General features: G+C 44.4%; 2 protein-coding genes across 3 annotated transcripts in view; both read left to right on the top strand.

Annotated features, from left to right (window-relative positions):
- Positions 1 to 25,510, top strand: part of GTF3C1 (general transcription factor IIIC subunit 1) — a 146,012-nt gene that overhangs the window by 44,339 nt on the left and 76,163 nt on the right. The window contains exons 11-19 of the mRNA XM_044304002.1: positions 197 to 336; positions 930 to 1,083; positions 1,643 to 1,746; positions 2,405 to 2,580; positions 3,618 to 3,923; positions 4,176 to 4,321; positions 19,000 to 19,097; positions 19,614 to 19,710; positions 24,860 to 25,037. Coding sequence (XP_044159937.1) covers positions 197 to 336; positions 930 to 1,083; positions 1,643 to 1,746; positions 2,405 to 2,580; positions 3,618 to 3,923; positions 4,176 to 4,321; positions 19,000 to 19,097; positions 19,614 to 19,710; positions 24,860 to 25,037 — 1,399 coding nt within the window. The remainder of the gene's footprint in view (positions 1 to 196; positions 337 to 929; positions 1,084 to 1,642; positions 1,747 to 2,404; positions 2,581 to 3,617; positions 3,924 to 4,175; positions 4,322 to 18,999; positions 19,098 to 19,613; positions 19,711 to 24,859; positions 25,038 to 25,510) is intronic.
- LOC122945122 lies at positions 9,501 to 12,335 on the top strand. Of its 2 annotated transcripts, none has more exons than XM_044304003.1 (2): positions 9,501 to 9,984; positions 10,233 to 12,335. In XM_044304003.1, the coding sequence occupies exon 2, from the start codon at positions 10,926 to 10,928 to the stop codon at positions 12,234 to 12,236; it is 1,311 nt and encodes a 436-aa protein (XP_044159938.1). In that variant the 5' UTR covers positions 9,501 to 9,984; positions 10,233 to 10,925; the 3' UTR covers positions 12,237 to 12,335. Both variants share the same exon structure in this region, with proteins under 2 accessions (XP_044159938.1, XP_044159939.1).

Raw genomic sequence — 25,510 nt, 5'->3', positions numbered from 1 at the left:
GGTGAGCCTGCAATTTGGAGTTTTTTACCTTTCCCCATACGTTTTCACCCTATGGTGCGCCCTCTTTTTTGTTTATTTAGTAAACAAAGGCCTGAGAATTTCATACCTAGCACTGTCAAACCTGCTGACAGACTTACTTTATTTTGTATTTGGACCAAGATTTAGACTAATTAATCTACTTTATACCTAAATCTAGGATAAGGAAGAAAGAAAAGGTAAAAAATCCGGTAAGCCTGGAATGTTGGAGAGATCCCGTGAAACCTATCGTCTCTTGAAGAGAAGAAACATAATAGTGGAAGCCGTGAAGAATCTGCGATTAGTGGAGAACTTGTTCACGTAAAATGACATGTTTTATTCTGTTTGTTCTGAGTACTGAGTAATGCGGTAGTTAATCTGGTAGTTTCAACATCTTGTTTACATAGCACATATTAAAACTTGAAGAAATTAGAATATTGCCCGTATCTGTAAACTGTTCATTTTATAGAATATTGATGGAGACGCACCGGAGCATTTTTATAAAATGCCCTTTATGAATCATTTGTCAACATCTTTGAGAATTAAAGGGACGTAAGAAGCCAAGGAAACTTTAAAGGGTTTATCCCATGAAAATTATTCATAACCTATCTACAGGACAGGTGATTAAGAACAGGTCTCAGGATTCCCAGTGATCCTGAGAACAAGGATCACCAAGTCCCATCTCTGAATGGAACAGTAGTTTGCATGTCTGTCCACCGCTCCGTTTACTTGTATGGTACTCACTGAATGCTATCTATGTTAATTGGGGACCACGTTAGGATGAGGTTTCCTCATGTTACATTCTGGTTTTGCGATAAATCTCCCTCAGTAAATATGTAGAGCAAATTATTTGTTGCAATAAGGCTAAAGGATAGTTCATGACAATGTTAAGCTGGAGTTTTCAATGTCTGCAGTCTTCAGAAAATGATCCTGGAGCAGGAGAAACAGGAAGGAGTTCCTACAAGATGTTGCAAAAAATCAATCCGGAGATTGGTCCACAGGCTTTCTCAAGAAGGACTTTTGAGACTTTACCATACCGTGGTAGTCCAAGATGGAATCAGAAAGAAGGTACAGTATGTTCACTTTTCTCTGTACAGTTTCAGTTGCATATGATTTAACATTGCAGCCTAAGGAAGATTCGGTGTTGCCACAAGCATGGATCCTTAGGAACTTCACTGTGCCAGGCCTCATAGGTTTGAGAAGGCCCGAGGCTGCCATAGCAACTGAACGGCTCCATCAGTCTTAGTGTGGGGAGCCATTCCGGCGCAGAGTGCAGAACTCCCTGGATTTCACAACACGGTGTTGTCACAATTGACAATGGCATCTGAGGGGTTAAAAGTTGGTGATCCGCAACCATGCCTCTAGGTGTCTGCTGTGTTAAATAGAAGGCATTCTGCAGCTATGGTGCCTGCCACAAGTAGGTCTTGTTCCTTGCCAGGTTCCCGTATGAACAGACTTTAAAAAATGGGGTTCAAGGAGAAGTCAGTTTATTTCCAGTTCTTGTTTTCTATACTGGTAGAAAGAGACAATGCTTCTCTGTTTGCGGCTGTAACATATTCCTGGTTGTACTGGCTTATTTTTATTTTTGTAAAGTCTTAACTAAAAGTTGCTGAATGTGATTTGACAGGTGGAGTTTGTTGTGCATCCATCAATTAATCCAAATGATCCTTTGGTGAAGAGTGCCATTGAACAAATTCGTTTTCGCATATCAAATTCTACTTCAGGTAATCGGTAAGTGAAAGTGTGAGAAAGGGTAGGTAAACAAGCCTAAGACTGTATGCTGTATAATGAGATACATCAGTCATGCCCTAAACCTGAACAGAATGAAAAGTGTGAGGTCTCGTATGAAAGGAATCTGTTTTCCTTAATTTCCCTACTGTAGATTGTACTTTTTGATACATATTCCTTTACAATTATACAAGAATTTCCTTTCACACTATGTTAAAGAAAACCTACGTAGAAATCTTGCCGTTTTCACACTGACTCAAAATATGGTGAGACTTCTATTCTGTAGAGATCACATTTCAACAGTCATCTCATTATCATGACCTGTAGAACTGCAATGAAAAGTCATATAGAACATGCTCCACCATTGAAAATGTGATGGGCGCTTATCGCTTTCCCCTCTCTGCCTCATGTTACAGAGCATGCCCACAACACTGCCCCATAGACGTTAGCGAGTCATTTTCGGATTTCCAGGTGCCTGCTGAAAAACATCTCCAGAACTGCTATTGCACCAGCTCAGGCAGGATAGCTTCCCCCCATAACTATGTAAATAGTTCAAAAAAAGTAAAGGTTCTAAAGCAACTGAATCTATTGTGTAGATCAGCAAATGAAGAGACAGTAAATTTATATTTAATGTGTCTGTACCAAGCATTTTCTTGTACAGGACACGCTCCCCACTAGGACAGTCGGCACCTGACAGAGCAGACCCAGATGATCAGTCTAAAGAGAGGCCAAAGGGGAAACTGCAGAGTGCGTCTCTGAGCGATGCTTCCTACCATCCACTGAAAGAGACTGACCCTATGGTGGTGACGCAGTTGAAGAATTACCATCCTGTCACAGGTATGCTTTTATGTTAATATTTTTAAGACTCTTTTTATTCACAGGAAACCTTTTTATTTGCTGGTTAGATTCTGGTCATGTTCTAACTGCGTGATCCTGTGCAAAACCTCTATGACAGAAGGTTTTATTCTTTTTTTTATTTTTTTATTTGCTGAAGGCAAGAACGATAGAAGGCATATAATTGTCCAATAGAAACAATAGCAATAAGGGTATGTTGACACACAAGATTGAAATGCTATGGATTTGCCACCACAGATTTGTGCGTGGCAGATCTACAGTGTTTAGATTACCAGCAATATAGATGAGCTACATCTCATTCACACGCTGTGAAAAAATTTGCTACATAAATTGACCTGTGGTGTGGATTTTAACTGGGCAGCATGTGAATGTATGCTGCAGAACAGGCATCTTGGTTTGCAACATGCCCAATCCTTTGTCTCTGGGAAACGCACTTCTGTGTAGCATCTTGATTTACATTGGGGAAAATGGTTACCTTTGGGAAAACCAGATAATGGGTAGTCTCTAAATTTAATGAAGAACTTGAATAAAAAGGCTGTAAAAAGTAGCAGTGATTGGCTGCAGTGGTCACATGCAGTATAGGGCACATCACTGCCGTAGCCTAGTTTAAGAGGAACGAGCAGTGCAGCTGGATCTGAGTGGGGACGAAAAAGTCAGTTAGAGTTGTTGTTTTTTGTTGTAGGTGGCCCATTAAAATTTTTAAATTGAAGAACCCCTTTAATCTGGCCTGCAGGTGGCAACATCATCCTGCAGTGTGTGTGAGGGCATGCGGCTGAGCTGTATGGAGATGTGTGGCTGCACTTGGCCTGCTGTGTGACTAGCTTTGACATTTGGCAGCTTTGTGGATATCATTGTATGTAGGGGAAGCTGAGTAGCTGTGGATGGGACTTTTTTTTTTTTTGCATTCTTTAGCTGGCACTCTGAGGGCAGGACACGGGCTTGTCTTTAATCTTTCCAATTATATTTTAGTGCTTAATTTGAAAATCTACTGCAGTAACATCCTTTTTTTCCCTCCACAGTTCCAGGACTTGGACGTACACTTGGGTATCTTCCTAAAATGCCACGCTTAAAAATAACGCACATATTTTTGTGGTATATTGTGTATGGCCATCCATCCCGCAAAACACAACAGCAGCCCCGAGTAATGCATAACACAATAACTGAGCACACTGCTGAATGTGAGAATACAGTTCTACCAGACAGCCACCCTACTGACAGCCCTCCTCCTACACAGAGCACAGACGTGGACCCTAAAACAGGCAGTACAGCTGATGATGCAGTACAGTATGTATCCGACCAAGGACCAGAGCAGTGCACAGAAACGGGTAATGTAGAACACAGCATTTCGGGGGTCATTTACTAATTTGAAATACGCCTAATAAATACAGTTAGTTGCACCGCTATCTGCGACTTCTCCCTGCTCCTGCCAGGTCTAAAATTGTGGGCGGGAAAGGGACGGGTTGGCAGGGCCATCTCATTAATCATTTTCTACGCCTGTTTTAGCAGCACTGCTGCTGTCTTCAGATAAATTGTTGAATATCTCGCATAACGGCCCGCTTACTCTTTATTTCTTCCAGTTTACGTAGATGAAGAGTCGTGGATGAGGTATGTGCCACCTGCTAAAGTACACTCTGAGTATGGACCAGGCTGGGTTCTTGTCAGTGATATCCTTCTCTGTTTACCACTCTCCATTTTCATTCAAATAGTTCAAGTCAGTTACAAGGTAATATTAATTGTTAATGTTCCATGTAATAAAAAAAATGGTTTGGCTGCAGAATTTCAAATCTAGACTGCCAGCTATATTCCCCCAGCAGACACCGAGCGTGGAGGGAACACAGCATGTCACCAACTCTGCTGTAGTCTCCCTTATTCCAGAAGACAAAGTGGCACAACAGAAGCCTACTCTTCTGTGGTCTGCCAGCAATCAAATTGCCAATTCCTCTATACCCTGGAATACACACCCCTTACTGGGTCAACATGTTCTCCCTCTCAAAGGGCATATGCACTAAAGTGGCAACTTAGCTCCAGGCAGGGGCATTGGACATTTACCTGAAAACCAAGAGAGGCAAGTATATGTTCCATTCCCCAGGTCCATAGCTACCTTGTTCCCCCTACCATCAGTTGCTGTGGTGGACCTCTGCTGAAGCACTGGCTCTTTAATACACACCCTTCATGTTCCTCCTTTTAGACTGTCACATAATAACATTATGCGTCCTGCATTCAACACTTTTTTGTTTGCTGTTGTCAGGGCAGTCCACGGGAGCTCTTTAATGGCCTTTATGTCAGCTACTTTCCGCCTAAAAGTGAAGTCGATCAGGGCTCCAGCTGATCGCAGTGCCTGTGCACATATTTCCTGGGACACCAGCATTCTTCCAGGAATATCCCAACCAGGCCTGCATTCCATGGCGAATTGCATTGGAACTTGCCTTTCTCTGTGGCCACGCACCTATGTCAGCTCCACCCCCTCCCCCTTTCTACTACTTCTGACCTCACCATGACTTACCAGGCATAACCTCTTTCTCTGTGAAGTGAACACATAGGTTTCTGGTCCAGCCATTACCATTGCAGGTGGTATTTTAACCAGGAATCATGGCAAAATGAACAGTGTAAGAGGTTTCCACCTTTTAAGTCTATGATGAGCAACTGCCTGAAAAGAGGACGGTAAAAGGAAAACAAACACATTTTATTTGTTTAACCAAAACGATAAAAGAAAAGGGAAACACTACCGTGTATATGTGAACAAGTTTTCAGGCATATAGGAATAATGTTAAACCCAAACAATACCTCAGACCATATAATGCAATATCCTAGGGGGTCTAGTCCATAATACAAGAGCAGAAATAGTCTAACCAACCAATAGCCCCATACAAAGACACATGAGACATAATATATAAAATATAGTACAAAAGTTTATTGAACATATATACTGTATATTAGTACATATTAAGGTGAAAAAAAAAACAAAATGGGGGAAGATGACAAAATCCACCCAAACCCCTGTCTACAAAGACGGGCTAGATCACAAGTATCCTTACAAATATGACATACACCAAAGGCTTGAATCCGATCCTGTAGGGATAGAAAGACACAATGGTGTCTAGCTGCTAACCAATTGTGAGCATCTGAACCCTGAGACCCCGGGGAAAAATAGTGCAATTCAAAACTGGCATGCAAATATGCCAGGGCAAAGCCCTGATAACAGGTAACACACAGATGGCTAGCAGTAATAAAAGCAAATAGTCATAGTCAATTACCCATGGTGGGTACAAAAACCAAGGCCCCGGCACTGCTGCTACCTCGACGCGCGTTTCGCCAACCCACTAGCCAACCCAGGAGGAATAATGTCCTGAAGGGGTAAACAGGCCACCTCAAATGCTAGTGTAGCTCAATTAGTGGTCTGTACAACAATCAGGGCACATCAGTCGGCACTTGCACCTCATGGATGTTGGTGTACTGCATAGGCCCAAACAAATGACTAGCTGGCCATAAATGTCTCGTTCTAGTAAGCTATATTGAGCGCCTGGCAGTGTCAGTTGGACTACACATACCACTGCACCGCTAGCAGAACACCAAAAAAGGGGGGGATCCCTGGTCTGGTTAGATGAATACGGAGACAAATTAATTCCCCCATGTCAGGGGCAAACCCCTTTGTTCTGAGACCTAACCAGTACTCAGAACATGACCTCTCTTTGATGCATGTCGCTAGACATTTAAGGGTAAATATCAGAACACCGCTACTAATGTCAACACATGCTAATCCTGCCCGACGTGTTTCCTGTGTCCCTTTAAACTTGTACACCTCTTCAGGAGCAAGGATAAGCGGAACTGAGGACAGGTAAGTATAGCAATATTTTAGAACAGAGACGCGGCATGAAGCTGCACATGTAGTGTGCAGCCTCCCCGGCACTAGTATGGCCGTGTGTGTCCTAAAATCCTGACTCCTTAAATGGAGCTGAGTAGGTGGGTGGGTAAAAGGCACTGTCCATCGGAGCTGTTACGGGGAGGGGGGTGATTCAAGGATTCATAGATAGACACCAACTCGTTTCCCAAAGCGCTCGGATCTAGTTAATGACAGAAGTAGAAAGTAATAAGGGGAAATATAGGCAGCTCACAGTAGGTCGGCAACGGGAGGTGAGGGAGCATTCAAGAGGTTATCTGGACAAATGTCTTATCAGACCAAGGAGTATCCACAGGGAGACTCGTGCAGAATGTGATGCGCAACAATAGAAAGTAATCAATAAGTATCGGCAGACGCACAGACACTGGAGGAGTACGAAGTGTCATAACGAAAGTGTTCATCAATTACCTTACACCATCCCATCTCTCCTATCAGGTATGTTGCAACAGTATCAGATCAGTGGACATCTTATAAGAAATTGTAACCATTATCAACATGAAGTGAAATTAATTACCATACATCAGTTCACAGCAGACAGTAATTTCTGAATATGACAGGAAAGCAATACCAGAGACTAGCAGCAGGTTGAAGATCACATACAAGTGCATTATGAATAGGATGGTAGAATTATGTCATAAAATTCCTCACTCCCACCCATTACCATACTAGTCACTTATAAATGGGTAGTTAAGTGACAATATAGTAAGCCCAACACTGTCAGTAGGCTTTTCTAGATGAACTATTAATAGGGTAGAGTGGGTTGTTGTATCAGAGGTCCCACAATTGATAACTAGTGTAATGCCAATTTCAGAAATCACTTATACGCTTACCTCTCCCAGTTAATGGAAGGTATACTACACATATATATTTCCAAACCCTGTACAAGCCAGAAAAGAGGCACCAAAGATCACCATATTCACTAGAGGGAGAAATGTACATGTGAATAAGGCCTCGTGCACGCGGCCGAGAGCGGACCGTGGAAACCCGGCCAGGATTCCTGCTGAAAGCATGAGTGCACGGCGTCATTGGTTGCTATGATGCCGTGCGCTTCATGCAGCCGCTGCTGTTACTGTACAGCAGCGGCAGCATGAAGCACACGGCGTCATAGCAACTAATGACGCCGTGCACTCATGCTGTCAGCAGGAATCCCGGCCGGGTTTCCACGGTCCGCTCTCGGCCGCGGAACACCGCTGTGTGCATGAGATCTAAAGGTCATAACGGTATTATTGACCAATGAAGCATATATAGCTGCTTCTCTCGTTAAGGCCTTTGGGTTTTTCTGTATTGAGGCGGAATATCTATTCCATTTATTTCCTCAGGTGAATTGAGTCTAGATCGCCACCCCTGGGTGACGTCTGTATTTGTTCAATTCCTTGAAATGTAATGATATTCGTGCTGCCCATATGTGATTGATTTACATGTCTTGCTTTTGGGGTGTCCTTATTCCGAATGTCATCAAGGTGTTCCCCCCACTCTCCATCTAAACTCGTGAATGGTCTTACTGAAGACCACAAATACATGTGGCAAGGTACATCACCGCAGTGGTCCTACAATTAATAAAAGTTCTGATGTAAAGCGTGTCTGAGTGGATGTGCTTGAGAACGTTTTCCCCACATGAATAGCTTTGCAGGCCATGCAGCCGCTGCATCTATACGTTCTGGTAATCGGTTTGAAAAGCCACGTGCCAGCTTGGAGGGGTGTCCGGAAACTGGACCAGCCAGTCTCTCCTTGCCTTCAGAATTACCAATGTCGGGGTTTGTAGGATTACCAGCAACATACATCAAAGAGCAGTCATGTTCTGAGTGCGTGTTAAGTTTCTGAACAATAGGGTTTGACGTCCTAACCAAACAATGGGGGATCATTTCTGGAGACTGCCCGACTGGTGTGCCCTGATTGTTGTACAGACCACTAATTGAGCTACACTAGCATTTGCGCTGGCCTGTTTACCCCTTCAGGACATTATTACTATATGCCTGATAACTTGTTCACATATACGTGATAGTGTTGCCCTTTTCTTTTATTGTTTTGGTGAAGCAAGTTAACCCTCGGATTTGGATGAGTCATCTTCTGCAGATCCCACAAGCAGAACAGTCAGCCAGCACTGGCACGTTACCCACTTTCTTAGGCAGAGTAATTGTGCTGTAGCTGTTCCTGACATCGCTATGTTGATTTGGAACTCCCCCCCCCCCCCCCCCCTGTTCCTTAGGCAGCTCAACTGACCATTATCTCTGATCTCTGACCTCCTAAACACTCATTATAGCTCAATCCTTAGTTTACTCATAAGACTGTAGCTTAAATAAGTGTTTATGACCTTTTAGTGATTTAGAGGTAAGGGTTATTAGGGCACAAAGTAAAACTAAGGCCCAGTTCACCCATCAGTTATTTGGTCAGTTATTTCCATCAGTTTTTGTGAGCCAAAACCATGAGTGGTGGCTACACCGAGAGGAGGTATAATAATGAAAAGATTTGCACCTGTTTCGTGTTTTTGACTCGCCCCTGGTTTTTGCTCACATTAACTGATGGAAAAAACTGATCAAATGACTGAAGTGTGAACTAGACTGTTTCACACTACCAATTAAAACAGATACGGCAGGCTATTCCGGACGGAAATATGCAGAGGAGCGGCCGAACAAGTACTGCTTCACACAGCAGTTTTGGTTTGGCCACTCCTTGGCATATTTGCCAGGTTGCGGCTGGATCTCCACCTGACCCCATTATAGTCATTGGGGCCAGACTGATTTCTCGCCCATATTCATTGGGGGACACAGGAACCATAGGCTATAGCTATGTCCTCTAGGAGGCGTTGACACTAGTAAAAGCTGTTAGCTCCTCCCCTGGCAGCTATACCCCCTCCAGCCTGGAGAGAGAGCTTCAGTTTTTTCTAGTGTCAATAGTAGGCAAGACCTCCCTGCTTCTGATTTTTTTTTTCCCATATCATCACCATGACGGCCACAAGGCGATTGACCCATGACCTGTGTGGGGGCAGGAAACAGAAGAGGTTAAATTGCCCCCTCCCACCACCACACCTCAGCGTTCCTGTGGCCAGGGTCAGAGAAGAGTCTCCCTGCGGACTGGCAGGGAGGTGAAGATGGGAAATTGATTGGTTTCCTAAACCCCTTTTTTATTTTTCTTCTTCTCCAGGAGGGTCCGAGGACGGTCTCCTGGTATACCTGAAGCTCATCGGAGCTCCCCCAGTCCGCCGGCGGTTGTGTGCTTATGGGGGGGGGGCTGGTATCGGGAGGGCTCACTCTGGCTGGTCTGGAGCCTGCTCCCGGGCCGCAACTCCCTCCTCCTCCTCCCCAGTGGGTCGGGCTGTGTAGCGGCCTGGGACGCAACCCGGAAGCAAAGCGCAGAAGGCAGAGCTGTTTGAATAAAAGGCGGGACGGCCATGGAACGCTGATCTGAGGTCTGTAAGTACTGTGTATGCTGTTCCTACTTCCAGAGTATGGCAAACTGCTATGGAACCTGATGCTCCCTCTCTGCCTCCTGTAAGTATCCCTTTTGGGGGTCCGTTTAGTGCAGGCATCCTCAAACTGCGGCCCTCTAGCTGTTGCAAAACTACAACTCCCGGCATGCCCGAACAGCCTAAAGGTATCAGCCTACAGCAGGGCATTGTGGGAGTTGTAGTTTTACAACAGCTGGAGGGCCGCAGTTTGAGGATCCCTGGTTTAGTGATTCTATTGAAGTTTCTGCCTGGGCTTATTTACTGATGCCTCTATTCCATATTTATTTTCAGGCTAAAGAGGCTCAAAAAAAGGTTACAAAACCTCCTCACTGCATTTCTTGCGCTAAAAGGTTGCCTGATGAATATGGAAAGAAGCTATGTAAAGAATGTATTTCTGATGTGATCCAGCAGGAACAATCCTCCCTTATGGATAGTATCAGATCTGTGGTTCAGGAAGAACTTGGGGCCGTTGAGCTGCTCCATCTGATTCCCAAGACCAGCCCTCTCGCAAATGTCCGCGTTCTAAGATCATTACCTCCTCAGGATCTGATGACTCTGATGATAAGGCTTCTACTTCCATGCAATGGGAAGATGATTTCTCTCTCTGAAGGAGAGATCTATGAAAGCAACAGAAAATTTTATTTTTCCTCTGAAGAAATGGGTGACTTATTAAAGGCGGTCAGAGCGAAAATGGGGATTGAAGAAGCCCCTAGGTCTCTATCTATTCAGGACGAAATGTTTGGGGGACTTAGAGTGAAGAAATCCAAGGTCTTCCCCATGAACGAAAATATAAAGAGATGATTCTGGAGGAGTGGTCAGAACCAGAAAAACGACTTGGAATATCCAAGGAATTTAAAAATCGGTTATTTTTGACCCTTCTCAGTCTAAACTATTCGATGAGACCCCTAAGATCGACGTGCAGGTGGTGAAAGTAAACAAAAAAACTGCTGCCGTTTTGAGGATGCTGCTCAATTAAGGGATGCGATGGAACGGAAGGCAGATGCCCTTTTGAGAAAGTCTTGGGAGGCCTCGATGTATAACATTAAGACCAACATTGCAGCAACGTCAGTAGCTAGGTCTATGTACTTATGGCTAGGAGATCTTGAAAATCACCTAAGTAATAAGACTTCTAGGGAAGAAATCCTGCAGTCCATCCCGCTACTTAAGTCAGCTACAGGATTCCTTGCAGACGCCTCGGCTGAATCTATTCGATTCTGTGCTAAAGAGGCTGGACTTTTCAATGCGGCTCGTCGGGCTTTATGGATGAAGTCATGGTCGGGTGATAGGATTTCTAAACAGAAGTTAGTATCTATTCCCTTTTCAGGAGAATATGTATTCGGGCCGGTTCTAGACAAGATACTTGAGAAAGCGGCTGATAGAAAAAAAGGATTCCCTGAAGAAAGATCTTATAGAAGGAACCAGTCCTTTCAGTCATACGGTGGACAAAATAAGGCTGGTAGGGGGAAAGGCAAGTCAAGCCACTGGGCTTATCCCAAGGGGGTAAAGGAAGAGGTTTCCTTCTTAAGCCCCAATCTAAATTTGAAGACAAACAATGACTCCATTGTAGGGGGGGGGGGGGGGGGGAGGAGAGTGAAGGATTTCCTAGGTCCATGGGCGCTAATATCAAAAAATCCTTGTGCCTTGGATATCATTCGGCAAGGATGCAAGATCGAGTTCACCTCCCTCCCCCCTCCAGGATTTGTCGTAACAAAGATGCCTGCCAGATCCTCCAACCTGAATATTTTCCAGGGAGTCCAAGACTTGGTGAAAAAGGGAGCAGTAATCCCAGTTCCCACATCTCAAAGAGGTCAGGGGTACTATTCAACCCTATTTTTAGTAAAAAAGAAGGAAGGAGACTTTCGAACTATTATAAACCTGAAACAACTGAACAAGTTTATTCTTTACAGGAAGTTCAAAATGGAGTCTCTGAAATCCATAGTACCTCTGATAAAGCTAGGAGCATTTATGTGCTCGTTCGACCTGAAAGACTCTTATTTGCATGTTCCCAGATCACCAGAGATACCTAAGGTTTGCGATCCTAGACCCTTTCAATCAGATTTTCCATTTTCAATTCATAGCGCTACCCTTCGGGATTTAAGCCGCACAAAGGCTGTTAACCAAACTGGTGATAAAAATGATAGCTCCACTCAGACAAGAAGGGTTAAATATAGTGCCGTACCTGGAAGATTTTTTAATTATAGCAGACTCAAAGGAGCTCCTACTGTCAGATTTGGAAATATTTTTATCCCGTCTGTCACAGCTAGGATGGATTGTGAACCAACCCAAGTCTGTTAGTGCCATCCACGAAGGTGAAGTTCCTAGGGGTTACTCTAGACTCCCTAACACAGTCGACCTTCCTGCCACAGATCAAGATCCAGTCCCTGGTAAGCAGGGTGAGGCACTTTCAACACCGGAAGAAATGCTCAGTGAGAGAAGTGATGAGCCTTCTCGGCCTCCTAACCTCCTGTATACCTTCAGTCGAGTGGGCACAGGCTCACTGTCGGGTGATATAGAACTGGCCATTCTCCCAATGGAACAAGAAGAAGGGTTCTCTAGATTCCAACCTTTTGGATTTCAGGGTCAGTAAAGGTCTCTCTCTCATGGTGGACGAAGGAGATGAATCTTTCCCAGGGGGTTCCATGGATCAAATCGCCATCATTAACTATCTTCACGGATGCCAGCAAATCTGGATGGGGAGCGAAAGTCGACAAAGCTTACTTCCAGGGATCTTGGAAGCATCTCATATCTGTCCAATCCTCAAATTTCAGGGAACTGTACGCGGTAAGGGAAGCTCTACTTTCAGCCAAGCAGCTGATAGGACCCTCACATGCTGCCTTCTTATCGGACAACACGACCGTGGTCTCCTACATGAAACACCAGGGAGGTACTCGATCAAGGAGACTCCAGAATATCGCAGAGGAAATTTTCTCCTTTGCAGAGAAAGAGCTAAGATCCATCTCAGCAATGCACCTAAAGGGATCCCAAAAACTATAAGCTGACTTTTTAAGCAGGCAAGAGATGGATCACACAGAGTGGGCCCTGAATCAAGAGGTCTTCAACATGCTAACCCAGAGTTGGGGACTTCCTACAATAGACCTTTTTGCAACAAAAAAGAATACGAAATTACAAACATTCTGCTCCCTAAATGCGGGAAATCATCCCTGGAGAATAGATGCCTTCTCTCTGAAATGGTGTTGGGATCTAGCATACGCATTCCCTCCATTGCCTCTCATCCCAAGGGTCATTCAGAAGATTCTGGAAGGGAGAACCACAGTGATATTGATCATCCCGTTCTGGCCCAAGAGGAGTTGGTTTGCTCCGCTCCTAAGACTGGCAATAGACGACCCGGTGAGACTCCCACTCAGAGGGGACATCCTATACCAAGGTCCTTTACTACATCCTCATCTGGAATTCCTGAAACTCACGGCCTAGATCCTGAGGTCTCCATCTTAAAGTCTCAGGGCCTGTCTGACAAGGTCATAGCCATCTTGAGATGCTCCAGGAAAAAAGTGACATCTGCGATATACTTGAAGATCTGGAAAAGGTTCTGCTCATGGTCAGGTGAAAAGAATCCAAATCTTGAAGGGCCTAACATTCAAAAGATTCTGGTATTTCTACAAAATGAGCTTGCTCTAGGTCTCTCTCAATCTACCTTTTTAAAGGTTCAGATTTCCGCATTAAGCGCCTTCTTTGATGCCGACCTGGCAGACCATAGATGGATTAAACGGTTTATAAGAGCTGCCCGTAGATTTAGACCCACCTTAAGATCTCGCACCCCGACCTGGGACTTAAATCTAGTACTCAATAACCTTATGTGTTCCCCGTTTGAGCTGTTGGAGAACTGTTCAATTACTTTCATTCAAGACCGCTTTCCTTATAGCAATTACCTCCGCTAAAAGATTTTTAGAGATTCAGGCTCTCTCTATTCGTGAACCATACCTTTCCATCACTGATGATAAGATTGTGCTAAAATTAGACCCAGGTTTCCTGCCAAAGGTAGCCTCAGACCGCAACAGAGGCCAAGAGATCTTTCTTCCATCTTTCTTCAACAATCCTAAGGATCAGGAGGAAGAGAAGTTTCATTCCCTTGATGTTAAATGTAACTGACCGTTTCAGCAGACAAGGGGTTAAAATCCGTCTAGGCGATATGCCCCTTTCTGAAAGACAGGCACAGCTACTGCAGAACACCAAACTCCCGAACTGGATACAAAATAGCACTCCAAACTGGAACCTCGCAAATAGCTGCCAGCAGACGAACAGGAAAAGCGTACAGTCAGCTTACACTCCTGGCAATCAGTCTCTAACAGCATACAGGGAATCCCCCCAATAACGAGACAAGGCTCCGTCTTGAGAGTCTAGCAGTGGTCTGACTGTACTTCAGGTACAGCCCCTTTTATTCATAAAAAACAAACCTAGTACTGCCCACAGGGTTTTGAAATCCAACCAATCAATATCTTACAACACACAATGCAAGTACAGCAACCAATCATTCCCGCCCCCTAGAGGACCAGAAGGGAGACTGCGACACAGAACAGATACAACACATCCCCACAATGCATCATGGTTTCCTCCTCTCTGTCCCGGAGACAACCGAAGGCAATCCAATTATCTCTCAGGACAAAGGGAGATCACCAATACACATGTGGAGACAACAGGACAGATATCACCATTTAAACACACACAATGGCACACCCCCACTGCAAACACAGACATTAACATATCCCCAGATATGTCTGAGTGCATATCATTAGGTGAATGGCACTCAGAATACACGAATACAATAATATTAGCTATCTGGGTACCCTCACATAACATACAATTTAACCAAACGCATAATAACATAAAATACAATTCCACAGACAGATTTAAGCTGTGCGGCCGGTCTGTCTTCTCCTTTAAAGTTACTATGGGCCATAATCCTGAGGCAAGAGGCTTTTAAACAGCCCTCTCCAAAACCCAGTGGCGAGGTTGGTTTCGCCACACAGGCTCGCTCTATTCGTGAACCATACCTTTCCATCACTGATAAGATTGTGCTAAAATTAGACCCAGGTTTCCTACCAAAGGTAGCCTCAGACCGCAACAGAGGCCAAGAGATCTTTCTTCCATCTTTCTTCAACAATCCTAAGGATCAGGAGGAAGAGAAGTTTCATTCCCTTGATGTTAGGCCTCTTTCACACTTGCGTTGTCCGGATCCGGCGTGTACTCCACTTGCCGGAATTACACGCCGGATCCGGAAAAACGCAAGTGAACTGAAAGCATTTGAAGACTGATCCGTCTTCAAAATGCTTTCAGTGTTACTATGGCAGCCAGGACGCTATTAAAGTCCTGGTTGCCATAGTAGTAGTGGGGAGCGGGGGAGCGGTATACTTGAAGTCCGTGCGGCTCCCGGGGCGCTCCAGAATGACGTCAGAGCGCCCCATGCGCATGGATGACTAGCCATGCGATCACGTGATCCATGCGCTTGGGGCGCCCTGACGTCACTCTGGAGCGCCCCGGGAGCTGCACGGACGGTAAGTATACTGCTCCCCCGCTCCCCACTACACTTTACCATGGTTGCCGGGACTTTAGCGTCCCGGCAGCCATGGTAACCATTCAGAAAAAGCTAAATGTCGGATCCGGCAATGCGCCGAAACGACGTTTGGCTTAAGGCCGGATCCGGATCAATGCCTTTCAATGGGCATTAAGTCCGGATCCGGCCTTGCGGCAAGTCTTCAGGATTTTTGGCCGGAGCAAAAAGCGCAGCATGCTGCGGTATTTTCTCCGGCCAAAAAACGTTCCGGTCCGGAACTGAAGACATCCTGATGCATTCTGAATGGAGAGAAATCTGTTCAGGACTGCATTAGGATAAAACTGATCAGGATTCTTCCGGCATAGAGCCCCGACGACGGAACTCTATGCCGGAAGAAAAGAACGCAAGTGTGAAAGAGCCCTTAGGCGTACAGTCCTTAGATACTTAGAAGCCACTAAAGATTTCAGGAAGTCTGACAGCCTGCTTGTCCAGTTTGCTGGAAAAAATAAGGGATCCAGGGTCTCAAAATCCTCCATTGCAAGATGGATAAAGGACACCATTACCCTATGCTATAAGAATCAAAATCGGGATACTCCTTCCAATATTCGGGCACATTCTACCAGAGCTGTCTCCACTACTTTTGCTGAAAGAGCAGGGGCTTCCCTGGATGATATATGCAGGGCTGCCTCCTGGTCTAGTATTCACACATTTGAGAAACATTACCGCTTAGATTTATCTGGAACCTCTGGCCTCTCATTTGGTCGGAAGGTTCTTCATACAGTAATTTTATAACTCTCCTTGTGGCCGTCATGGTGATGATATGGGAAAACCGGAATTAGACTTACTGGTAATTCAGTTTCCACGAAATCACCATGAATGCCCATATATTCCCTCCCTTTCTTTCTTTCTTTTTTTTTTTTGTTGTTGAAGTTTTCACCTTTTATTTTTCTGGTATGAAGTAATACTGGGAAATACTAATACACTTCTGGCACTTGATATCTTTGGAACACTGAGGTGTGGTTGTGGGAGGGGGCAATTTAACCTCTTCTGTTTCCTGCCCCCACAGAGGTCATGGGTCAATCTCCTTGTGGTCGTCATGGTGATTTCATGGAAACTGAATTAGCGGTAAGTCTAATTCCTTTTTTTTTTTATTTTTTCAAATGGGAAACAGCGATCACCTAGCCTCCCTGTTCTCCCGGCGGAGCACGCCAGCATTGGTTCGCCACACTGCCTCCTCCCCCACAAGAAGACAAGGTGCACCAGGGCAGCCTCGCTCCCCTGCATCCCACCAGCAGAAGGGTCACCCATCCAAGTCCCTATTCCAGCGTCCTGCCACTCCGGTGCCAGTAGCTGAAGGGGTGACCCTGATGGAGAAGAGGAAGGGTGAAGATGGCGGCAGGAGAAGAGCATAAAGATTAGGTGAGTACATGGGACTAGGTAAGTATGTTTAACCTTCCTGGGTCGTTTGGTCTTCCCCCTCCCTCCCTCTTGGTAGCAGTAGTTTTCAAACGGACACAGGGCTTCAGCATAGCCCAGCTTCCTCCAAGCCGGGACAACGGCACATAGGGGGTTAATGTGGTGGAACCCCCTGGCAGGCGCTTCCAATAGTGGGAGGCCGACCGCACCGCTGTGTCCGGAGCGCACGGTCACATATACAGAAAGGGGGGAGTGCAGGAGGCTCCCGCTCCCCGCCAGGAGGAATCTCTTCCTGAGGCCGACGCCTACTGCCATTATCCACCCCGTTTGGGAGCGGACGCTGGGCGCGCCGCTCTGGAGGGGGTTAACCGCCATGTGGTCGGCTGGCACCGCAACTGTTCCGGCCATGATATTGTTTGCCCGGCCTGCACTGGTGTCTGCGTGGCCCGCGAGGTGGACTCCCGTCCGTTGCCGAGTGGGCACATTTCGCACGCTGCTCTGGTCTCTGTGGTCCAGCCGATGCAGGGTCTAGCAATACCACCATAGTCTGTGCACAGAAGCTTGATTCACCGCTTTGCGGCCTGCTGTGGCGCAAACTTCGTTCCCTGATAAGGAAGGGGTGCACTCTGGCGCAAATTCTTCCTGCCCTACTTCCCCCTCCCCCAGAAACCTACTGAGCTCAGCCCCTGGTCCTCAAAATGGCCTTAACCCTTCCTGCACAGCCACCTCTTTAGGCTGGCATATCGTGCAATGCACCCTCTGCATTCGTTTGTTTGATAAAGCACCGCCTGTGCAATCCGGTGGGGAGACCTCTAGAAGTTCCCATTCCACCCCCTGGGTATTTTGGTTGATAAGTCCCCACCTGCGCAGTCCACAATTGCCAGGGGCAAGATTCTGAGGGGTAGACCTACGCGCAAGCGGACCACATTTTTGGACGTTGTAAGAGCTCTGATCATTATTTGGCAGCCTCCAGTCCCTTCTGGTGTACGGAACCCTTTTTTGTCTTCCAGAGGGTCCTCGCTAGGGATTGGCAGCCTCCAAGGTGGCGATTGCACGTTGGATTCGGTCTGCAAGTGCTGAAGCATTCCTCGCCCGCTCACTCCACCAGACCGGTGGGCTGCACAGTTGTGTAAGGCGGCTACTGGTCCTCCTTACACATGTTCACAAACATTTACCAGGTGCATACTTATGCATCAGCGGTCACTGCCTTGGGCTTTGTGGTCTTGCAGGTGACAGTTCTTAGATGCCTGCAGGGACGCTTGCTTTCATGGGTCTGTGGTTTTTCTCTCCCTGTGGACTGCTTTTGAACGTCTAACGGTTCCTGTGTCCCCCAATGAATATGGGCGAGAAAAGGAGATTTTTGTATAACTTACTAGTAAAATCTTTCTCTTTCTTCATTGGGGGACACAGCACCCACCCAGTATTGTTGTTCGACCACAGTTGTGACAGTTGCTGGTTTGAACTCCGTTGGGTCTTTTGGCATGGTTGGTGTTCCATGTTTTTTCTTGGTTGTCTTGCTTCTCCTACTGCTTGTGCACAAACTGAAGCTCACCTCCAGGCTGGAGGGGGTATAGCTGCCAGGGGATGAGCCAACAGCTTTTACTAGTGTCAATGCCTCCTAGAGGACATAGCTATACCCACGGTTCCTGTGTCCCCCAGTGAAGAGCGAGAAGGAGATTTTACTGGTAAGTTATTCAGAAATCTCCTTTTCTGCTTGCGCCCGGCAAGTACAGCATGCTGGATCTGTTTCAGTGTGAAACAGGCCTAAAAAGTACAATTCGCACTAGAAAAACAGTTAACCCTTTGTGACAGAACGGCTCAATATTTTTAATAAAGACCAATTGAAAAAATGACTTTTTGGCCCAAAATGAGTAAAATGCAATCATAAAAAAAGTCACTAAGGTATACATAACCTTTTTAAAGAGCATCTGTCAGCATCATCAACCCTATTAAACCAGGCATTATCCCTGTTAGAGTTTACCATGCCGAGTAAAACAGTATATTTATTTTCTGTATATAGGGTTAATCGTTTGTTATTAATTTAAATTTGTATGTAAATTAACAATTTGAAGCACCAAGGGGCTTTTTTGGTATTTGTAGTTAATCAGAATATAATGAAATAATATTTTTCAGGTTGACAACCTTGAGGACTATTTAAATGACCCAATGAAAAAGCACACACTCATCAGATACCTGCCCAGATCAATACGACAACAGCTGCTGTATAAAAGGTATGTGACATTACCGGAAAATCCACAGCAAATTCACCGTTATCTGCATTCAGAAAATTGCTGAGCTCTGGCTCTGCTTTTTCCAGCGGTCCTGTTCTGGAGATAGGTGCAGTTCCCAACTCCATGATCTGCTCCTATCTAACTTTGATGGCATATCGTTATGATATAACATTAAAGTCTAAGATGGACCAGGCCCTTTAAATTCACAGGTGAGATCTGCAGCACCTCTTTTTTGTGGACATGCCCTTATTAAAAGGAAGAACACCCTAATTGCAGGAAAATTGTCTGCCTGAGGTTGACCATCTTCTCATAGTACAGCACATGTTCATTTAACTGCAGCCTAAATCACATTTACTGTCAGAACTGGTGCTATATTGCACATTTGAGAAAGGACAAATATTCCTCATCCTTCATAATTTAGACTTTATAGTCTATTATAAGGTTATCTTCAAATACATCGGATTAAAAAAAGCAAGTCTTGCTACCATTGCTTATAGATGTTCCCTTTTTCTTTAGGAGATATGTCTTCTCAGTGTTTCAAGGGCTACAGAAATTAAATTGCATGGGTTTACTACAATTTGCTCCATCTGAAAAATTTAAAGACAAAGATCAGGTATGAACATTGCTATCTATGTGCGTAGATGCTTTACACTTTCAGTGCTTAGAGGCTCTTATGTGGAATGGTGGCTTGCAGCACAGACTTCAAATGACAACCTTTCCAGTTCATTATTTCCTATGCTCTTTGTAAATCCTCCTCCTTACCATCAACAAAGCAGCATCACACAGTCTTGTTCAAGTGAAAGACCTGCAATACAGACACAGGCCATATACAAGAGTGGAGTAAACCTTAAATGGGTTTTCTGGGTTCAGACTATGGAACGTCATCAATATTTTCATTTTGAAGAACCCCTGTAAGATAAAAAGCACTGACAAAATACAATGCCAGTGGTGATTATTTTTTACCTATAAACAACGCAATACCTGTCAATATAAACTGTCCAAATGGACATCCGATACCAGAGATCATGCCTCTAATAAACTGACCATAAAGTATAAATCGTAACCAGGACAGGGTCCTTTTATTTATATAGTTGGGGGTGCACTCCCATCTCCTCTGGAGCCCTCTTGGCAGTGTAGAGAGTTCATCTGTCACACATGCCTGTTCTAATAGCACCTTTTCCTAGTGCCAGAAGATACAGACCTTGCATTCAGGACAGCAGAACTGGCTGCTCGGCATGTGATGAGCACACATCTGTATCTCACAAGACATGTCATTAGATCTAGATCGTCTGGGAAGGAACCCTTGTATGGAGGTTGTTCGCTAGATTGGAAGCTAGACATATTACACAGCATTGCATGTTTTCTCAACTTCCAATTTTATTTTTAAATTGATCTCCACCTTTTTATTATATCATTTTATGCCCAATATTGTGTGTTGATAAATTTCTTAATATATCTCTATAGGTGTCAGAGCTCTGCTTTTCTGAGGCAGAGTCCTAAATCTCTACATAGACTTAGATTAAAAATATAACACGCATGGATGCCCACAGCTTCCACTAGAGGGAGCTTCACACTGGTAAGTGCCCTCAAGTGGTGACTACAGGTAGCCAACTTGTTATCTTTTAGATCTGTGGTATATTGCAGGGGATTTTGGAAACCTATGGAGATATATAGGATAGGGGACCCCCACCGATCACAAGAACAGGGGCCCCGTAACCCCTGCAATCCCCTGAAATGGACGGAGCAGCCGGTTGGGCATCTGTGTGGCCACTCCATTCATTTTTAAGCGAGTTCCGGAGATCGCTGAGCGCTATACTTGGCTATCTCAAAAACTGCCATAGAAATGAATGGAGCATCCATTTGCATGCCTGACCAGCTGTTCCATTCACTTCGGGGGCTGCAGGGGGTACGGCCCCCCGTTTTCATAATCTGTGTGTGTGTTCCAGTGGTAGGACCTCCACTAATCTAATAATTATCCATAATGTGGATAAGGGGACAACTTATTGTGACCAGGGTACCTCTTTAACCCCTTAGGCACCCATGACGTACCGGAACGTCATGAGTTTAAAACGAGATTGCGACACTGCGGGGGTTAATCGGAACAGGATGCCCGCTGAAATCATTCAGCGGGCATCCTGTCACAACGCCGGGGGGGTCACATGACACCCCCCCCCCCCCCCCCCCGTATCGGCGATCGCAGACCTACGGTTTGTAGCGCTTTCTGCAGTTTCTGATCCCCGCAGTCCCTGACCGTGGGGATCAAACTTTAAAATGCCCAAAATAACGTTTATTTTCACCCCCCCTCACCCCTGAATGATTTTATGCTGGCGGGGAGGGGGGCGATCCCCCGCCCGCCTGCTCTTGAATATTCATTGGTATCCAGTGGGTATACCAGAGTGTCAGCACATTGCTGACACTCTGTTATAAACTGCTGACATCTGTGCTGTGATTTCAGCCGTTTAATCCTTTCCATACCGCGGTCCGTACGGACCGCTGTATGGAAGAGCTTAACAGTCAGGGAGCTCCCTCCCTCTCCCATTGGGGGGCTACTGTGCCTTTGCAGCCCCCAGACAGGATGGGGTCACAGAGGGAGGGAGCCCCCCTCTTTCCCCTTCCCCGTCTGCTCAGTTGTGGCCGACGTGGAAGGTTCCCATGGCAACAGGACTTCTCAGGCATCCTGCTGTCCATGGTGCTGAACAGATCTGTGCTAAAGGCATAGATCTGTTCAGACAAAGTGTAAGTAAAATACAGTACAATGCACTATATAGTGCACTGTATTATACAGACATCAGACCCACTGGATCTTCAATGTAAAAAAAAAAGTGAAAAAAGTAAAGATTAAAAAAAAAACTTATTACTGAAAAAAAATGTAAAAAATAAAATACACTACAGATATTGGGTATCGCCGCGTCCGTAACGACCTGATCTATAAAACGGTCATGTTACTTTCCCCGCACGGTGAACGCCAAAAAAATAAAAACTATGAGGAAATTTAAATTTTGCCCAAATTACTTCCCAAAATAGGTAATAAAAGTGATCAAAAAAGTTGCATGTACGCCAAAATAGTACCAATCAAACCGTCATCTCATCCCGCAAAAATCATACCCTACCCAAGATAATCGCCCCAAAACTGAAAAAACTATGGCTCTTAGACTATGGAAACACTAAAACATGATTTATTTATTTTTTTGTTTCAAAAATGAAATCATTGTGTATAACTTACATAAATAAAAAAAAGTATACATATTGGGTATCGCCGCGTCCGTATCGACCGGCTCTATAAAAATCACATGACCTAACCCCTCAGGTGAACACCGTAAAAACAAACAAAAATGAAACTGTGTAAAAAAAAGCCCATTTTTTTTTTGTCTCTTGCATCACAAAAAGTATAATAGCAAGCGATCAAAAAGTCATATGCACCCCAAAATAGTGCAATCAAACAGTTATCTCATCCCACAAAAAATGAGACCCTACCTAAGATAATCGCCCAAAAACTGAAAAAAACTATGGTTCTCAGACTATGGAGACACTAAAACATGATTTATTTATTTTTTTTGTTTAAAAAATGAAATCATTGTGTAAAACTTACATAAATAAAAAAAATTGTATACATATTAGGTATCACTGCATCCGTGACAACCTGCTCTATAAAAATACCACATGATCTAACCTGTCAGATGAATGTTGTAAATAACACAAAAAACTGTGCCAAAAAAGCTATTTCTTGTTACCTTGCCTCACAAAAAGTGTAATATAGAGCAACCAAAAATCATATGTACCCTAAGCTAGTACCAACAAAACTTCTACCCTATCCCGTAGTTTCTAAAATGGGGTAACTTTTTTGGAGTTTCTACTCTAGGGGTGCATCAGGGGGGCTTCAAATGGGACATCCAAAAAAAACAGTCTAGCAAAATCTGCCTTCGAAAAACTGTATGGCATTCCTTTCCTTCTGCGCCCTGCCGTGTGCCCGTACAGCAGTTTACGACCACATATGGGGTGTTTCTGTAAACTACAGAATCAGGGCCATAAATATTGAGTTTTGTTTGGCTGTTAACCCTTGCTTTTGTTACTGGAAAAATGGATTAAAATGGAAAATTTGCCAAAAAAGTGAAATTCTGAAATTGTATCTCTATTTTCCATTAAATCTTGTGCCTAAAGGGTTAACAAAGTTTGCAAAATCAATTTTGAATACCTTGAGGGGTGTAGTTTCTTAGATGGGGTCACTTTTATGGAGTTTCTACTCTAGGGGTGCATCAGGGGGGCTTTAAATGGGACATGGTGTAAAAAAAAAAAACTGTTTGGCTGTTAACCCTTGCTTTGTTACTGGAAAAAATGTATTAAAATAGGAAATTTGCCAAAAAATCGAAATTCTGAAATTTTATCACCATTTACCATTAACTCTTGTGGAACACCTAAAGGGTTAATGACGTTTGTAAAATCAGTTTTGAATACCTTGAGGGGTGTAGTTTCTAGAATGGGGTCATTTTTGGTTGGTTTCTCTTATGTAAGCCTCACAAAGTGACTTCAGACCTGAACTGTTCCCTAAAAAGTGGGTTTTTGAAAATTTCTGAAAAATTTCAAGATTTTCTTCTAAACTTCTAAGCCTTGTAACATCCCCCCAAAAATAAAATATCATTCCCAAATTGATCCAAACATGAAGTAGACATATGGGGAATGTAAAGTAATAACTATTTTTGGAGGTATTACTATGTATTATAGAAGTAGAGAAATTGAAACTTGGAAATTTGCTATTTTTTACAAATTGTTTGTAAATTTGCTATTTTTTTAAATAAATGATTAATTTTTTTACTTCATTTTACCAGTTTCATGAAGTACAATATGTGATGAAAAAACTATATTAGAATGGCCTGGATAAGTCAGTGTTTTAAAGTGATCAGCACTTAAAGTGACACTGGTCAGATTTGCAAAAAAAAAGTCCTTCAAGGATAACTGTCACACTTAGACCCTAATTTCAATTTTCATATATGTAGTTACTAATAACATGATATTCCAGAATCAGTTACCATTAGACTGACTTACCCCATATTTAATAAGATTCAGCCCTTAGCAACCAGTCTGCATAAAACTGCAATCTCACTATTCAGTTAAGATGGCCGCCACTGCCCTCACCCTGAGGCTAATCCCGCCTGCCCTCACTAGCCAGTAACAATATTCCACCAAAAGTGTCAGTAACCAGAGCCCTCCCCCCTAAAGGGTTAATCTCCTGCAGCACAAAGGGGTCCTCTTACCACATGTTGCTTTCATTTATACACTGAGCAGACGGCAGATCTCCCTTCCCTGCTCTGCATCGACTCTGCATTGTCCCAGTCTGCTGAGTGAGGGAGCGTCTGCCAAGCGCAGGGACAGGGAGAAGTGCACACAGCCCAGGCACTGTTAGCAGCTGCTGGGGAGGACCTGGCTGTCAGGAATGTGACCTTGCAGGCTGCATGCTTCTGCATCCTCCGTCCTTCAACAGATAGACGGAACATGCCTAGCAACCTGATTTTAAGCACAGGTAAAAGTAGGCAGTACAGGGAACTAAACTGTGGAATTAAGGGGTAATTGAGTACACAGTGAAAAGTTCAAATAGGGCCACCAAGGAGATATTAATCACCACAATCCAATACTCCCAAAAAAATATGACAGTTATACTTTAAGGTGAAATAGGGCTGAGTCCTTAAGGGGTTAAGGTGAAATTTGTCTAAAAAAAATTACCACGTAACTTATGTGAAGTCATTTTTCTGTCGTCCTTTCTCCCGAAGGTGTTTGTGTATGTGAAGAGAAATGCTACCATTGTTGACACCACAACTTGTGAGCCTCACTACAATATAGCACGAGCAAATCATCCTTTTGACAAGCGTTCCTATAATTTACAAAGTTTTCAAGATGTGGAGAATTTTTGGTTTGATTTGCAGTTTGTATGTCTAAATACACCTTTAGGTAAGCCACGTTTTTGGTATAATATAGAAATGTAAGTCTTTGTTTGTAATGTACACTTTTCCAGTCCGTCCCTCTTCACAGCACCACAAGGTTGTACCACTTGACCTTCTTGGGACAAGAAAGAAGGAGGTTAAAAGGCCCCTCCCACCTCCACCCTCCGTTGTTCTTCCAGTCCCTATTGAGGACAGACACGGACAGGTACTCTGCTCCAAGGAGGAAGCTTTTATTCAAGAAACCATGATGTCCTCTAAGGCTGGAACTAGGATCAGGGGGTTCTGCCTCTCCTTCCGGTTCATGAGTAGCCTCACTTGCACCTATCTAGGTAGTGGTCCCCTAGCAGAACCCACCTGGCTGTATGCCGCCTATAGTTTGTTCTCTGCCTGGGTTTGATCAGGAGGGGGGGGGCTCATCTTTCCTATTCTATGTGACCACACCAGCACCTCCTGTGATGGAGATCTTTTGGCTTGCTCCTC

This window comes from Bufo gargarizans, chromosome 8 (assembly GCF_014858855.1).
Source record: "Bufo gargarizans isolate SCDJY-AF-19 chromosome 8, ASM1485885v1, whole genome shotgun sequence".
NCBI classification, from domain to species: Eukaryota; Metazoa; Chordata; class Amphibia; order Anura; family Bufonidae; genus Bufo; species Bufo gargarizans.
The sequence above is the reverse complement of the archived record's forward strand: the minus strand, read 5'-3'. Positions and strand labels throughout refer to the sequence as shown.